Source organism: Equus przewalskii, chromosome 3, assembly GCF_037783145.1.
Source record: "Equus przewalskii isolate Varuska chromosome 3, EquPr2, whole genome shotgun sequence".
Classification (NCBI taxonomy): domain Eukaryota; kingdom Metazoa; phylum Chordata; class Mammalia; order Perissodactyla; family Equidae; genus Equus; species Equus przewalskii.
The window spans coordinates 39,543,558-39,560,252 of record NC_091833.1 but is presented as its reverse complement, the minus strand read 5'-3'; the positions used below and the strand labels follow the sequence as shown (position 1 = coordinate 39,560,252).

Sequence of the window (16,695 nt, the reverse complement as noted above, 5' to 3'; positions counted from 1 at the left end):
CTTAAAAATTCACAAGGCATACCAGCATAATACGGACACTCTGGGAAGCTCTGAAGTAAAGACATCCCTTTACTGTGCTTAATGCAGAGTGCCCTAAATGTGGTGACCAATGTCAGTGCGTGTGCAGTTACGTGCGTGAGGCCCTGCGGCAGTCGCGGCAGCTGGGAGCCACATGACACGCTACGCTCAGCACTAACTTTTATAAGTGATGTGACATGGTTTATTGTTCGCAAATTGCTAATTCCAGCCAGAAGAGAGTCTGTCAGTTGCTACAGAATTGCCCCAGACCATCGGGTCTGAAAACGGGCTCTAAACACAGCGAGGATCTGCAGAGCCCAGGGAAGGACAGGCGGCTGTGAAAGATCGGAGGCAAACGCGTGTTTCAGTTTAAACAGGACAGAAATAGAAAGACAGCAATCGTGTGGGGATAGCCTGGGCATCACCTGTGCTTCTTTCTCTTTCAGCTGGGCACCAAGGAAGGGTACCTCACCAAACAGGGGGGCCTGGTCAAGGTAAGTGGCGAGTTTTTGCTAGTGCTGGCACCAAAGAAAGAGGCCACGTCCTGGAGACTCAGTTCTCACTTTGACACTTGTGTGTGTAAGAGGAAGATTAGCCCTGAGCTAACTTCTGTGCCCATCCTCCTCTATTTTACGTGGGGCGCCACCACAGCGTGGCTTGTGAGCCGTGTGTAGGTCTGTGCCCAGGATCCAAATCCACGAACCCCGGGCTGCCGAAGTGGAGTGTGTGAACTTAACCATAGGCCAGGCGGCCAGCCCCTCTTTAACACTTTTTTTAAAGCATAATTGCCTATTCATTTTGACCCAGTTCTAATTTTTGCCTTTTTGAAGAGTTCATCTTTATGGCTAATTTTAGTCAAAATTCTGGAACATCACTTGACTGTTCTTTGCAAAGCCAAGTGTGTGAGCATAGCCTAAGGTGATGCTGGAGGAGACAGACAGGCCTTCTGGTCGGCGAGCGAGGGTGAAAGCAGCACACAAAATACAGAACATTTCTTTTCTTTTGAATTTTTTTTTTTTTTAACAAAGAAGAAATCAAAATTGTATAAAATGTTTTCCTAAAAGTAGGCCAAAAACGTCACTGGTACTTATGTAGCTATGTTATAAAATCCCAAAGAAAACGCAATTTAGGACTTCACACTTTAGCCTGGGGTATCCAACTGTCCCCCGTTTATGTGACTGTGCCTGTGAAGTTACTCGATTTCTTGTTAATGTGCCATGGGGACCCTCACAGGTACCGGCCTGCTTGAATTCAACCGAAATATTTAGTTATTTGTGTCCCTGCTAGACTGGATGTTCCCTAAGGATGAGAAATATTCATTTTCATAGCCTCTTCATTTTCAAATCCTCTGGTACTTCCTTTAACTGGGCTCATTGCCACCCTGGATAGGATTAAGCTTCTATCCAGGGTTAGTAAATAAGAAGGACACGGTGGGGAACAATAGTTTTTGCCACCAGGGCCCTGGAATTCTTAGGAAGGTTAACATATCGTGTGGTCTGATGTTCCAAAACCTCAATGTCCTTCTTTGTAAAACAACAATAATAATATTTGGCATTATGTGAGGGTCAGCTTTAATATGTGGAAACTTCCACGGATAGCGTGTAACCTGCAATAGGTGCTCCAGAATGACAGCTATCGTCATCAGTAACCTGCAATAGGTGCTCCAGAATGACAGCTATCGTCATCAGTGAGTTAATACGATGGCAATTTTAGTGGTTATAAATCACCCTCATATTAACGATGGACTATTACTTTTTATTGTTTAAATATGTTCATGATATCTCTGCCTTCGTTATGAGCCTAACGCATGGAGTCATTTTAATTTTTGAAACTTTTACATTTTAAGTTTAATTTTGAAACCTTTTTCTCAGAAACGACACCACAAGAATATTTTATTGCACTTAATCTTTTAGATACTTTTAAAGCAAAAGGAAATTGTCTAGTTCAATTATTGCATTCCTACATTCAAAACCTACATGTTTTCATTATTTTTTTTCTCAGACCTGGAAAACAAGATGGTTCACTTTGCACAGGAATGAACTGAAGTACTTCAAAGACCAGATGGTGAGAAACGTCATAATACACTTTCCCTTTAAAGATCCGCTCTCTAGATGAAAGGGACGCCTGCCTGTGAGGTCCTGAGGGCTCCCTTGTGAGCACTGCAGCGCCCACAGAGCACTGGGGACGTGAGGTCTGGATTCCTGACATGAACGGAGTGCTTCTGCAGAGACGAGGTGTGCATCCCGGAAGCCTCGCCACAGACCGCTGGGCCGCCGCCCCACGGCACCCCGTTGCCTCTGCGTAGACAACGGAATCGTCCTCTTGCCACAATGTGTTAACTGTCTCTTACAGGAATTTCCCCCTTTATTAAAAACATGTCCTTTTCCCATGCCCATTTCATTAAGCCAATTTAAAACTATTTTATTTCTTCTCACATTCTCTATACAAAATTTCTGAGAAAGTAAAAGTTTAAAAACATGAGAGAGAAATATGACTCCCTTTCACGTGTTAAAATCCATCTCCATCAAATTTAAATCAGCAAATCTGGCTCTTAATGCCCGGTTTCAGGACAGGCCAATTCCCAGAGCAGGGGTGTGGGACCTCCATTAGTAAGGTTTTCTATGTGAAAGTCAAATTGACAGTCACACATAGTGGAAGATTTGTTCGGGGATTAAGTGACGAATAAATTGTATATTGTTCTATAATGACATAGGTTGCTTTTTTTTTTTTAGTCACCAGAACCAATTCGGATCCTAGACTTAACAGAATGTTCAGCTGTACAATTTGATTATTCACAAGAAAGAGTAAACTGTTTTTGGTAAGTTGATTTATAAAGGAAATGTGTTTTTTTTCTGAGGAAGATTTGCCCTGAGCCAACATCTGCTGCCCGTCTCCCTCTTTTTGTATGTGTGGCACTGCCACAGCATGGCCCCTTACAGACATGTCAGTGTGGCACAGATTTGCACCCAGGAACTGAACCTGGGCTGCCGAAATGGAGTGCATCCAACTTATCCCCTAGGCCACTGGAGCTGGCCCTAAGGAAGTGTTTTTAAAAGTCTTCTTGCCAGACATTTATTTTAGCTGAGGAATACGAAACTGTATGTTTTTAATGTGTATAAATGTTTTGATCTGAGTGGTGTGGATTTAACCGTGGCTCAGGGCATATATGTTTAAGAGTGCTTTCAGCTGAGTGGGACATAATGCCTCGTTTAAGGTGGCTTAAAAAATAGGCAGGTCTGCTGGGTACAATTGTTTAGGTTGTGTACTGCACAAGTATGATATACATAAGAGGTGTCATTTACATCCTGAACAGCTTAATTCCTTTGGAGTTTTTTCCTGAGTTTTAATTAAAACTTTGTTGACTCCGATGATGGGTGATTTGTATTGTTATGAAAATTTCTGCAGATGGCACAAAAGTGTTTTGTTCTAACATAATCAATATATCATGACAATTTTCTAACTGGAAGAAGTAAAGTGTCTTGAGAAAGAACTATCTTAATTCCCCACCAACTTTTATTTTAAAGTTTTTCAATCTTACAAAAGTTGAAAGACTCATGCCCATATTCCTTTCACCTAGATGCATCAATTGTTAATATTTGCCATATTCGCTTTATCTCTATTCACTTTTTTTCCTGAACCAGTTGAAAGTAAGTTGCAGACATTATGGCACTTTACCCCTAAATACTTGAATATGCATCTCCTAAGAATAGAAATATCACCTGTAGAACTACAATACCATTATGACATTTAACAAAATGAATGTTAATTCTATAATATCAACCAATAATGGATATCTTTTTAAAATTCGCATAAAGGCACAAAATGAGCCAACAGGGCTTTGTATTTCTCATATCACAAAAAATTGGGAGGCAGGCAGCTGCCTTGACAAGGTCAGGTCCAATGTCTCCAGTTCTCTGGGCCTTTTCCTCCGTGCTTGCTACTCTGGAGTACAAGATGGCTGCTCCCGCATAAGGCTTCATGCTTTCATCTAAGTCATGAAGAAAGATGTAGGCATGGCATCAGCCACGTCTGTCCATGTTTTCTCAGGAAGGCAGACATTTTCCCAGAAACTCTTCTATCACACTTTCCCTCACATCTCATTGGCTAACACTGGGTCCCATGGGCACTGCTGGCAGCAGGGAAAGCTGGAAAAGGGTACTAGAATGATCTTAATTGGCTTCAGCTAATTATAATTTATCACCTGGGGTTCTGTTAGCAAGAAGAAAGGAAAAAATTATCTGTATAAATAGGCAATTAATTCTGCCTCCCACAGGGAGTACCAAACAATGAGACTTCCAGAAACCAGTTCTGTACAGTGTGTACACACGACTCCCTGTCACGCCCCCGTCCACTCACCCCTCACCTCGACCTCACATCCAGTTTACCTGCTGTGCACACAGACTTGCCTCTTGTCTATTCAACACCAACTACTGGTATAAACAAAATATGCTGCATAGGCTTTAGGATATAAAAACCTGTCTGAATTTCAGTTCATGGCTTTCTTTCTTCATGAAAGGGAAAAAGATTTTTAGTATTTTGCATCTCAACTGTTAGACAAGAAGTAGGCGCAAGATGTAAGTTGAGCTGACCTTATTAGTCAGGTGATTTTGACCCTACAGCCAAAGCAACAGTCAAATGGAGAGTTGGCATACCCCTAGAACACGTCTTTCGTGCCAGTGGGAAAGTCCTTCCTCCCTCCAGTGAAGACTAACTCACGGCCGGAAGTGGGCAAAATAAATAGTTGAGAAGTTTCATTCTCTTTTTCTGTCCTAAATAGTTAAGACTGCCTCCGCCCACCGAGGGCAGTGTTCTCTTCATTGAAGCAAGCGAATACAAATGAGTTCCTCCAGCAAAACTTCTCTTATCTGTCTTGCTTCTTCGAATCACAGCTCAGGGCCTGAGTCATTTGACCTTTCAGCTGCATAAACACATAAGTGTTGTATTCAGTCTAAGACATGAGCAATGAAAGGCTCTGGGGATGTCCTGGACATGTTTTTTTTTTTCTTTGACTTCTCATTAAAGAATATAAATCTGGCCTGTAATAGTAATATGAATGTACAACTTCCTGACATTTCTGCAGGTTGCTGGCAGGGAGAGCTCTGCATCACCAGTTCTGCAAGTTATTTCCCCAGGCTCTTTGTCGATTCTTTTTTCTCTTGAAATACTCTAATTAGTGTTCTACTAATATATATTCAGCTAACCATCTGGAATGTCTTACATCCTTTCTTTTGTCTTATCAGCTTAGTATTTCCATTCAGGACATTTTATCTCTGTGCAAAGACAGGAGTAGAAGCTGATGAGTGGATCAAGATATTACGCTGGAAATTGGTGAGTTACACAAGTCTTCTGGCTGCCTAGCACCCAGAAATAGCGTGTTGATGACTTCAAACATATTTCTGTTGAGTCAGACTATCCCCGAGAATCAATCGGCTGTCTCCTTGCAGGCTCGTGGAATGGTCTGTTTGTTATTCTGGGACATGGAATGGGTGGAGTCAGGGGTAAAGAGAAAAAGGGTGGAGCTGCTGGGGTCTCAGCCCCTGAACTTTGGCCTCCTGCCCGAGCAGCTACCCCTCTTCCTTTAAGCGTGTAAGTTGATTCACTTTTGCCCGGAGCAAGACATTTGGGACCAGAAGGTCAGACAGAGGAAAGTTGACATCTTTCTATAGGAGAAAATCCTTTTAAACTGTCAGAGAAGGATGCTCGCCAGTGGAATTTCGCTTAGTTTCCAGTGTGTTACTTTGTGCAGTTCAAGAACAAAAGGTAATTTATTTTATCAGCTTTCTATAAACCTCCCAGCAGGAGGATGGAGTGCTTCTTAAAATTTACGTCTCATGCATTTTTTGTATCTGTTTGCAAGTCAGTGAGTTGTTAGCCAAGAACGTGCCCTTAACGTTTTCTGAAATTTCCTATAGATACCATCTTAAAAGTCTGTTTTCAAACATGCACAATTTTTCCTATATGTTTTTTAATGCAATTAGCTGATATCCAGAATCTTGTTGACTACTCCTTTCTAGATTCTGGGACTTTTGCTTTTGGTTATCTTTTCTGTTGAGAGCCAAATAAATATACTGTACCACTCGCTTTGAGATAGTTCCAATGTATTTGCTATTCACTGGGAAATACTTTGCCATATGAAACCTTTGCTCAGATATGAATCAGTTTTTCATTCTATTTGATAATTATGCAAGTGACATATAATGATTATAGAAAAATTAAGGTAAAAATATATCAAATACACACACTTTTGGACTTCTCCTTGTGCAAATAAATATTTAAAAACAAAATTTAATCATTCTCTAGTGTTCTTTACCTGCTCACTCCACTTAACAATATACTATGAACATCTCTGCATATCAATAAATTTACATCTATATCTTCACTGATTCATTGAATAGTATTATTGCATTTTATAGATTACTGTATTAAGCTAAATCCCAATTTGTACATGTTTTAGCAACCACTTACAATACTTCTCTTGAGAAAAATGCAAAAACCCCAGATTAAAACTGGGAGGGGGCACGTGATGATTTTTTTTTCAGTTGCATGGTTTCCTTACTCATCAGCATGTCTTATTTAATATTTGTTAAAAGCCAGAGTTCATTAGCTTAAAATTGCCCAATAATAAATACACACACGTGTGTTTTATTACAGTCTCAAATAAGAAAACAGCTTGACCAACGGGAAGGCACCATCCGATCTCGGTCCTTCATCTTTAAATAGATCTTTCTTGACGACAGATGCCCTGGCCCAGGAGCAGCGTGGGATGCTCCCTGATGCTGTGATCCATAGCAGGCTCCAGCCAAGCTGACTAAGGATTTTTCTTTACAAACAAATCAAAAGCAGATGCTGATTTGGACCTTTCAGAACACAGCACATTTGCTGGCTCAAGGAAAACTGCTGCCCCTCGAGATGTTGTCATCTCCTTGAGAATACCAGCCATCATCGTTCTGATGGCAACCGACGACAGCCCCACGCCGGGTGTGCTCACTCTTAGAACACAATGTAAGATAAACGGGTTTTGTTTTCCCTCATTGTGGTCCCCAAGCTGGCTGACATTACCCGAAGTCCCACTCTGCGGCACGGGTGGCTGTCCTGACGGCCAGGTCGTGCTGATAAGCAGGAAGGAAACAGCTGCACACTGTGAGGCTTAGGCTGCTTCTTCAGAAAGTACATCGAGACAGCAAACATCGACGATTTGGGGGCAGTGTCTGTTTTTGCTTTTTCTAATCCTTTATATAGAAAAACAAAACAATTTCCAAAACTAAAATGGAAAATGTTTGCGCTATTTATTTTCTCGTTGTAGAAGGCTCAGAAATCCAGTGGGTCCTTCCTTCCCTTCTAATGATAAACCTGTGAGAACTAAATGTCCTGTGGGTGATTAAGTAGGATGATAAAGATAAAGTAAGAGACAATCTAAAAAACACCTCTTTTAATCATTTTGTGGGAAATGTTTTAAGATTGAGAAAACATAAATCATGGAAGGGTAATAATGTAGTAGATAAGTTTAATAATAATTATTATTATAACTAATAATAACTATAATAGTAATTATTATTACATCTCTAACAATAATAGAGGACTTGTAAGCACTAAGTTATCCTCACACAACATTTCCCCAAACAGCCTGAAAGAGACTTCTCAAGGAGAGTGTCTTAGGACAATCTCTCCTGGAGCGAGCTGTAGGGTTGGCCCAAGAGGAGGAAGAACCACTTTGCACTGAGATGCTGAGCACCCTGCATCTTATTCAGGAGCAACTTCTGCTGCCAGCTGAGGGAGCAACACTAAATGCGCATGCGATGTCTAATGAGGTGTTTGTCACGTGGCATTTTCAAACTAGGGTAAGGCGATTGAAACAGGAGAATGAGATCCTGGCATCCAGAGTTCATGAATAGGTTCTAATCCCTTCTATTATCTTTGTTAATACTGCTTTTTTTTTTTTTTTGAGGAAGGCTAGCTGTCAGCTAACATCTGCCGCCAATCCTCCTCTTTTTGCTGAGGAAGACTGGCCCTGAGCTAACGTCCATGCCCATCCTCCTCTACTTTATGTGGGATGCCCACCATGGCATGGCTTGCCAAGCGGTGCGTACATCCGCAACCGGGATCCGAACTGGCGAACCCCGGGCCGCCAAAGCGGAACATATGAACTTAACCGCTGCGCCACGGGGCCAGCCCCAAATACTGCTTTTTTAGATTGAAGTTTGAAGGGAGATAAAAGTGGAGGAAGAACCCCAAAATAAAAAGATTCTGGTGCAAAGCTATGACAGAACACCACTCTTGCAGTCTGAAGGGTGACCTTGTTAAATAAGTTTTTTCTGTTATTTAAACATCTAGGACTCAGAAATTACATTACATTTTTGTGTATTTCAACAAGGTTTTCAATGTATTTTGTTATGTTAGTATCATAGAGGATAAAGCAAGTGTCAAGGTATTGTGTCCAGTTTGCAAAGTAAGGAGTTACAAACGAGTCCTCACTCAGAGGTCTGCTTTCATGTTTTGTCTTGTCAGAGCCAAGCATATTTCTTTGTGTAGGTAACATTGATTTTACTTTTTGTAAAATATATAATGTTTATTTATATTCTTTGGTTATGTTTATTAAAAAGAGCATGATTTTGCTGTGCCTGTACTATTTTGCTATTAAAATATAGTTTTAATACTTATAATTTAAAAGAAATACAACTGACTAATATCATAAAGAGTCAACAAAGGATCCACTTTGGTTAGACTAAGAGCTAAGAGGATTCAGAGTGGAGGAAATAGTCCCGGCCCTCAGGGAGTCCTTAGTTGAATGTGGAGAAGATAAGAAATACATACATGATAATGTACAGAAGTGAATAAGATAAATACTGCAAGTGAGGCACAAAGCCATATGATGGAGAGCATGCTTCAACGAGGGTAAAGCCATGTTTTGGAGGGTTTTGACATGAAAAGGGCAAGCTAGCATATACCCACTATGTAATTAGTACGACGCTAGACACTGACTTTCTCTCTGAAAAGTGGTCACGATTTCAGCCCCTGAAAGAAGCCTGGGGAAGGGCCCGCAAAGATTTCTCCAAGTCCAAGATGGGGGAGGACGTTCTGTGCCAATGGCAGATCGGAATAGGGTTGTTTAGAATAGCTGGTGGGGTGTCTGTGTCAGGCCCTGGCTGCTCACAGGTATGTGCTTATCATAAGGATGTACCTCTTAAGACACAGCCAAAGCATTAGCAGCTACTCTCAGAATTCCCCCTGGGAATGTCATGTCCCACAGCAGCACTGTGCCCTCTGGACCAGGAAAGTGACCCCCATGGTGGGGATGGCTATTACTGCCTCTGAGGGAAACTTGCCCCCTATTCCCAAGCCGCTGGATGTTGGGACACTCAGTGGGCCAGAGCCTTTCTCTTCTCACCCATGTGGGATGCAGGAGAGTGGGCTCTTCGGTCCTCACCTCTCACACACACCAGGCATGAGGGTCAGGAAGTCACACTGTGTCACTGTTTCAGGCAGAGAGCAAGAGAGCTATTATAGGGTGGACATCAATCCTACTTTGCTCCTCTTCCGTTACTGCAGGTTGGCTGCAGGAAACCTACATTTTTGCCAAACTCTTCCCAGACAAGCCTGCTGTATGGCAGAGTTCCAGCTCGAACCTCCACTCTGCTCAGTACAGATCCAGGCTGGCTGGGTGTGGTGTCAAGCAGAGTTTCTTACATCATCTGTAGTGCAAGACCAGATTTTCTTTTTTTAAATTTCTGATCTATCACAGACTAGGATTTTGTAAAATCCAATAAAAATAAATTAGAAAAATGAACCAAAAAATACGAATATCACAGTCTTATTTTTTATTATCAGGTTCTACAGACATAAAGTTACTATGTTAAATTGCTGCAAGTTTTTAAACACTTTCTCTGAATTTCTGTACTGACCTTGTCACGTACTGCTAACAGACAGAACAGCCCAGTTTGTGGACCACATTTTGAGTAGCTCTGATCCAGCAGACTGGCGTGTCAAAGAAACCAAGAGCCTTCTTGAGAAAGAGTTCGCCTAAGGTAGAGAGGGTTGAGGTCTTGATGGATTATGGACGCCCGTTACAGGGGAAGGGCAGTTCCGAGCACATTCTTGTCTCTTATTCAGCCTCTCAGCAAAATCTAAAGAAACTGTTTCTCTAGGGTCTCAAGGGACAGATATTGAGATTGTAAGTCGTGTCACATTTACCGCTGGGAAGATGGTGCCCTTAGCCTTCAGCAGCCTCTAGCACTCACGTTCCCAGTCAGCAGCAGGGGCAAGGGCCAGGGTTTGAGGGGCAGAGTTCATCCCAGAGAGCAGAACAAGAGCAAATGAAGTTGGAAGGTGCCATGTGGTGACTGTGAAAACAGACAGGTTTCAGGAGTACATGTAAAGGCCTCTCTGAGGATGCCCAGAAATATCTGGAAGAGACCTGAGAGGGACTGGATTTTGCACAGAAGCAGCAAGGATGGAACCAGAGAAGTGGGTCTGGTGAGTTCCTGAACCTGTGGTTATTTCCCGTTCCAGAATGCATAATTGGCATAGACATACTCAGCAACTGGCAAAATACTCACATTGGTTTGCTGACTTGCAGAGTGAGGGCTATTATGGCGGGAAAGGACAAATGTAAACCACTGGAACTGCCTCTACCTAGGAAGACAGTAAACCAAAAGCAATACTGCATTCCTGCAGGGACTCCAGAATGCCACCCTCAAGGACTTGAAGGATGCAGGGGTGGTGGTTCCCACCACATACTGATTCAGCCCACCTGTTTGACCTCTGCAGAAGATAGACGTATCCTGGAGAATGAGAGTAGATTATCACAAACTTAACCAGATGGTGACTCCAACTGCAGCTGCTGTTCCAGATGTGATTCCATTGCTTGAGCAAATTAACACATCCCTGAGATCTGGCATGCAGCTATTGATCTGCCAAATGTTTTCTTCTTGAGACCTGTTAGTAAAGACCACCAGAAGCGATTTGCTTTATCTGGCAAGGCCAGCAATACACCCTTCACTTATTTTTAATAGTTTATTTGTTCTTCAGCCCTTTGTCGTAATTCAGTCCAGAGGGACCTCGATCACATTTCCCTTCCACAAGACATCACACTAGTCCATTGCATTGATGATATTGTGCTGATTGGACCTAGTGAACAAGAAGGAGGAACTACTCCAGACTTATTGGTAAGACATTTGTCTGTCTGACGGTGGGAAATAAATCTAGCAAAAAATTCAGGGGCCTTCTACCTCACTGAAATTCTAGGGGTCCAACGGTGTGGGACAGGTCAAGATATCTTTTCTAAGGTATAATTTGTGGCATTTGGCCCCTCCCACAACCAAAGAAGGACAATGCCTAATGGGCTTTTTTGGATTTTGGCAGAAATCTATTTCTTAAATTACTCATGGAATTCATTGGTCTTACCATATTCCCCACCATCCTGAAGCAGCTGGCTTGATAGAACGGTGGAATGGCCTTTTGAAGACTCAGTTACAGCACGACCTAGCTGGCAAACCCTTGCAGGACTGGGGCAGTGTCCAGGAGGCTATAAATGCTGTAAATCAGCATCCAATATTTGGTGCTATTTCTCCATGGCCAGGATACGCGGGCCCAGGAATCAAGGGGTGGAAATGGGCATGGCACACCCACTATTTACCCCTAGTGACCTCCTGGCATAATTTCTGCTGCTTGTCTCCAAGTTCTTATGCTCTGTTGGTCTAGAGGTCTTTATTCCAAAGGGAGGATTGCCTCCACCAGGGGACACAACGATGATTCTATTAAACTGGACATTAGGACTGCCACCTGTCTACTTTGGTCTCCTCATGCCTCTGAATCAATAGACAAAGAAGGGAATTACTGAACTGGTTCGAGCGACTCATCCTGATTACTAAGGGGAAACTGGGCTGCTACTGCACAACGGAGGTAAGGAAGAGTAGGTCCAAAATACAAGAGATCCTCTAGACAAACTTAGTACCACCAAGCCATGTGACTAAAGTCCATGGAAAACCACAAAATACAAAGCAGGCAGGACAAGCAATGGCTCAGATTCTTCAGGAATGAAGGTTTGGGTCACCTCACCAGGCAAAGGACCACGACCGGCTGAGGTGCTTGCTGAGGGCAGAGGGAATATGGAATGGGTAATGGAAAGTAGTTATAAATATCAGCTAGTTAGAGAACCTAGTTAGAGAAACAAGGACTGTGATTATTGTACTTCCTCCTTATTTTGTTACAAATATATATACATATACAAATATGTAAGTATTATAAATACACACACATACATTAAGCAAATATCATTTTTCTTTCCTCTCATCTTCTTATCATCTAACATAAGCTGTATTAAAAATGGTTAACCTTTGGGGTTGGCCCCGTGGCTGAGTGGTTAAGTTCGCGCGCTCCGCTGCAAGCGGCCCAGTGTTTCGTTGGTTCGAATCCTGGGCGCGGACATGGCACTGCTCATCAAACCACGCTGAGGCAGCGTCCCACATGCCACAACTAGAAGGACCCACAACGAAGAATATACAACTATGTACTGGGGGGCTTTAGGGAGAAAAAGGAAAAAATAAAATCTTTAAAAAAAAAAAAATGGTTAACCTTAGGGGGCTGGCCCCGTGGCCTAGTTGGCCTAGTGGTTAAGTTCGGCGTGCTCCACTTGAGCAGCTGGGGTTCAGTTCCTAGGCGTAGACCTACACCTCTCATCAGCAGCCATACTGTGGCAGCAACCCACATACAAAATAGAGGAAGAGTGGCAAGGACGTTAGCTCAGGGCAAGTCTTCCTCAAACAGGGAAAAAAAAGGGGGAGGAAGATTGGCAACAGATGTTAGCTCAGGGCAAATTTCCTCAGAGGGGGAAAAGGTGGTTAACCTTACATCACTGTACTTAAGCTCCAGTATATCAAGGAGAAAAGGGAACCTCACCCAGGGGCTGGCATCCTCTCTGGGGAAAGGGTTGCCATGTTCTCAGTGTATGCAGGGTAGTTGTATCATGTTAGACGGAAGTATGACTTGGTTATTGCCTTTAATTGGTAATCAAACATGGTTTAAGAAGATGTGCACAGGTGCCAAGCTGACAAAGGTAGACTGCAAAGGTTAATTTTATGCGTCAGCTTCGACTAGGCTACCCAATTACTCAATCGAACATGAATCTAGACGTTGCTATGAAGGTATTTTGTAGATGTGCTTAATATCTACAATCCACTGAATTTAAATCAAAGAAATGATCCTCCATAAAAGTGGGTGGGCCTCAACCAATCGATTGAAAGGCCTTAAGAGCAAAACTGAGGTTTCCAAGAGGAAGAAATTCTGCCATAAGGCTGCAGCCTCACCTCTGCCTGGGATTCTCCAGCTTTCTGGCCTGGCTTACAGATTTTTTGGACTTGCCAGTTCCCACAATCACGTAAAGCAGCTCTGGAAATAAATCTAACATGCGTATATCCCGTTGGTTATTTCTTTGGCAAACCTTGACTGATAAAACTTTCTTCCCCAAATATCTCATCACCATTTTACTATAAATTTTGTTATTTGCTGAAATATTTTATTTTTAATTTTATTATTTTTGAATAATTAAAAATTCAAAAAATACAATGAAGTTTGCAGCAAAAAGGCTCATCAGTCCTGGGATCCCTGGCCCCCAGCTACCCAGCTGCAGTCCCTGGAGGTCACCAACGTTACCATGTTCTGTGTATCTCCAGTGAGTCTGTCATATCAAGTATGAACACATACTTTTTTTTTATTGGGTTCATAATAGTTTACATCAATGTGACATTTCAGTTGTACATTATTTCTTGGCTGTCACCATATAAATGCTCCCCTTCACCCCCTGTGCCCAACCCCCAAGGCCCTTCCCCTGGTAACCACTGAACTGTTTTCTTTGACCCAGTACTTGTTTATATTCCACATATGAGTGAAATCATCTGGTGTTTGTCTTTCTCAGATTGGCTTACTTCGCTTAGCATAATTTCCTCTAGGTCCTTCCATGTTATTGCAAATGGGATGAATTTGTCTTTTTTTCTGGCTGAGGTTTTTTTCTGGCAGGGGTTTCGGAAGCCGGAGCCTCTACAACCTGGGCGGCGCCCGGAGCATCTCCTTCAATGTGGCCGGTGGCACCGGGAAGAGTGGAGGGTATGGATTTGGCCGGGGTCGGGCCAGTGGCTTTGCTGGCAGCATGTTTGGCAGTGTGGCCCTGGGGCCTGTGTGCCCGACTGTAGTATTCCATTGTATAAATATACATCTTCTTTATCTAATCATTGGTTGATGGGCGCTTGGGTTGCTTCCATGTCTTGGCTATTGTGAATAGTGCTGCAATGAACATAGGGGTGAAGATGTTACTTTGGATTGTTGATTTCAAATTGTTTTGGTAGATACTCAGTAGTGGGACAGCTGGGTCATATGGTATTTCTATTTTTAGTTTTCTGAGGAATCTCCATACTATTTTCCATAGTGGTTGCACCAGTTTGCATTCCCACCAGCAGTGTGTGAGGGTTCCCTTCTCTCCAAACCCTCTCCAACATTTGTTATTTTTAGTCTTAGTGATTATAGCCATTGGAACAGGCATAAGATGGTATCTTAGTGTAGTTTTGATTTGCATTTCCCTGATGATTAGTTATGTTGAACATCTTTTCATGTGTTTATTGGCCAATCTGTCTATCTTCTTTGGAAAAATGTCTGTTCATCTCCTCTGCCCACTTTTTGATTGGGTTGTTTGCTTTCTTATTGTTCATTTGTGTGAGTTCCTTATATATATATTGTCTCTTTGTTTTGATCCTAGTTTCTTTTGCCTTGCAGAAGCTCTTTAGTCTGATGAATTCCCACTTGTTTATTTTTTCCTTTGTTTCCCTTGTCTGAGAGGACATGGTATTTGAAAAGATCCTTTTTAGTCTGATGTCAAAGAGTGTACTACCAATATTATCTTCCAGCAGTTTTATAGTTTCAGGATGTATCTTCAAGTCTTTGATCCATTTTGAGTTTATTTTTGTGTATGGCATGAGATAATGGTCTACTTTCATTCTTTTGCATGTGGCTGTCCAGCTTTCCTGACACCATTTATTGAAGAGACTATCTTTTCTCCATTGTATATTCTTGGCACCTTTGTCAAAGATTAGCTGACCGTAGATGTGTGGTTTTATTTCTGGACTTTCAGTTTGGTTCCATTTATCTGTGTGCCTGTTTTTGTACCAGTACCATGCCATTTTGGTCACTATGACTTTGTAGTACATTTTGAAGTCAGGGATTGTGATGCCTCCAGCTTTGTTCTTTTTTCTCAGGATTGGCTTAGCAATTTGGGGTCTTTGATTGCCCCATATGAATTTTAATATCCTTTGCTCTATTTCTGTGAAGAATGTCCTTGGGATTCTGATAGGGATTGCATTGAATCTGTAGATTGCTTTGGGTAGTATGGACATTTTAACTATGTTTATTCTTCTGATCCATGAGCAAGGAATCTCTTTCCATCTCTTTAAGTCATTTTCAATTTCTCTCAGTAATGTCTTATAGTTTTCATTGTATAAGTCCTTCACCGCCTTGATTAAATTTATTCCTAGGTATTTAATTTTTTTAGTTGCAATTGCAAATGGAATTATATTCTTGAGTTCTCGTCTGTAAGTTCATTACTGGAGTATAGAAAAGCAACTGATTTTTGTAAGTTGACTCTGTACCCTGCAACTTTATTGTAGTTCTTAATTATTTCTATTAGTTTTCCAATGGATTTTTGGGGGTTTTCTATATATAAGATCATGTCGTCTGCAAACAGCGAAAGTTTCACTTCTTCACTCCCTATTTGGATTCCTTTTATTCCTTTCTCTTGCCTAATTGCTTTGGCCAAAACCTCCAGTACTATGTTGAATAAGAGTGGTGATAGTGGGCATCCTTGTCTTCTTCCTGTTCTCAGGGAGATGGCGCTCAGTTTTTGCCCATTGAGTATGATGTTGGCTGTGGATTTGTCATATACGGCCTTTATTATGTTGAGGTAATTTCCTTCTATCCCCATTTTGTTAAGAGTTTTTATCATAAATGGCTGTTGGATCTTGTCAAATGTTTTCTCTGCATCTATTGAGATGATCATGTGGTTTTTATTCCTCAGTTTGTTGATGTGGTATATCACGTTGATTGATTTGCAGATGTTGAACCATCCCTGTGTCCCTGGTATGAATCCCACCTGATTGTGCCGTATGATCCTTTTGATGTATTGCTGTATTTGGGTTGCCAAAATTTTGTTGAGAATTTTTGCATCTATGTTCATCAACGATATTGGCCTGTAGTTCTCCTTTTTTGTGCTGTTGCTGTCAGGCTTTGATATCAGAGTGATGTTGGCCTCGTAGAATGTGTTAGGAAGTGTTCCATTCTCCCTAATTTTGTGGAATAGCCGGAAAAGGATAGGTATTAAATCTTCTCTGAAAATTTGGTAGAATTCCCCAGGAAAGCCATCTGGTCCTGGGGTTTTATTCTTTGGGATGCTTTTGATTGCTGTTTCAATCTATTTCCTTGTGATTGGTCTATTCAGATAGTCTCTTTCTTCGTGCACTCAGCTTTGGGAGGTTGTAAGAGTCTAAGAATTTATCCATTTCCTCTAGGTTATCCATTTTGTTGGCATATAGTTTTTCGTAGTATTCTCTTATAATCTGTTGTATTTCTGTGGAGTCTGTTGTTACTTCTCCTCTTCCATTTCTGATTTTGTTTATTTGAGCTTTCTCTCTTTTTTTCTTT

General features: G+C 41.7%; 1 protein-coding gene across 1 annotated transcript in view; it reads left to right on the top strand.

Annotated features, from left to right (window-relative positions):
- The window catches only part of DAPP1 (dual adaptor of phosphotyrosine and 3-phosphoinositides 1), a 49,785-nt gene extending 41,144 nt beyond the window's left edge, over positions 1-8,641 (top strand). Inside the window, exons 5-9 of the mRNA XM_008543492.2 lie at positions 465-512; positions 2,020-2,082; positions 2,751-2,836; positions 5,259-5,346; positions 6,670-8,641. Of these exons, the coding sequence (XP_008541714.1) occupies positions 465-512; positions 2,020-2,082; positions 2,751-2,836; positions 5,259-5,346; positions 6,670-6,738 (354 nt within the window). The 3' untranslated portion in view covers positions 6,739-8,641. The remainder of the gene's footprint in view (positions 1-464; positions 513-2,019; positions 2,083-2,750; positions 2,837-5,258; positions 5,347-6,669) is intronic.
- Positions 8,642-16,695: the final 8,054 nt, after the last annotated feature.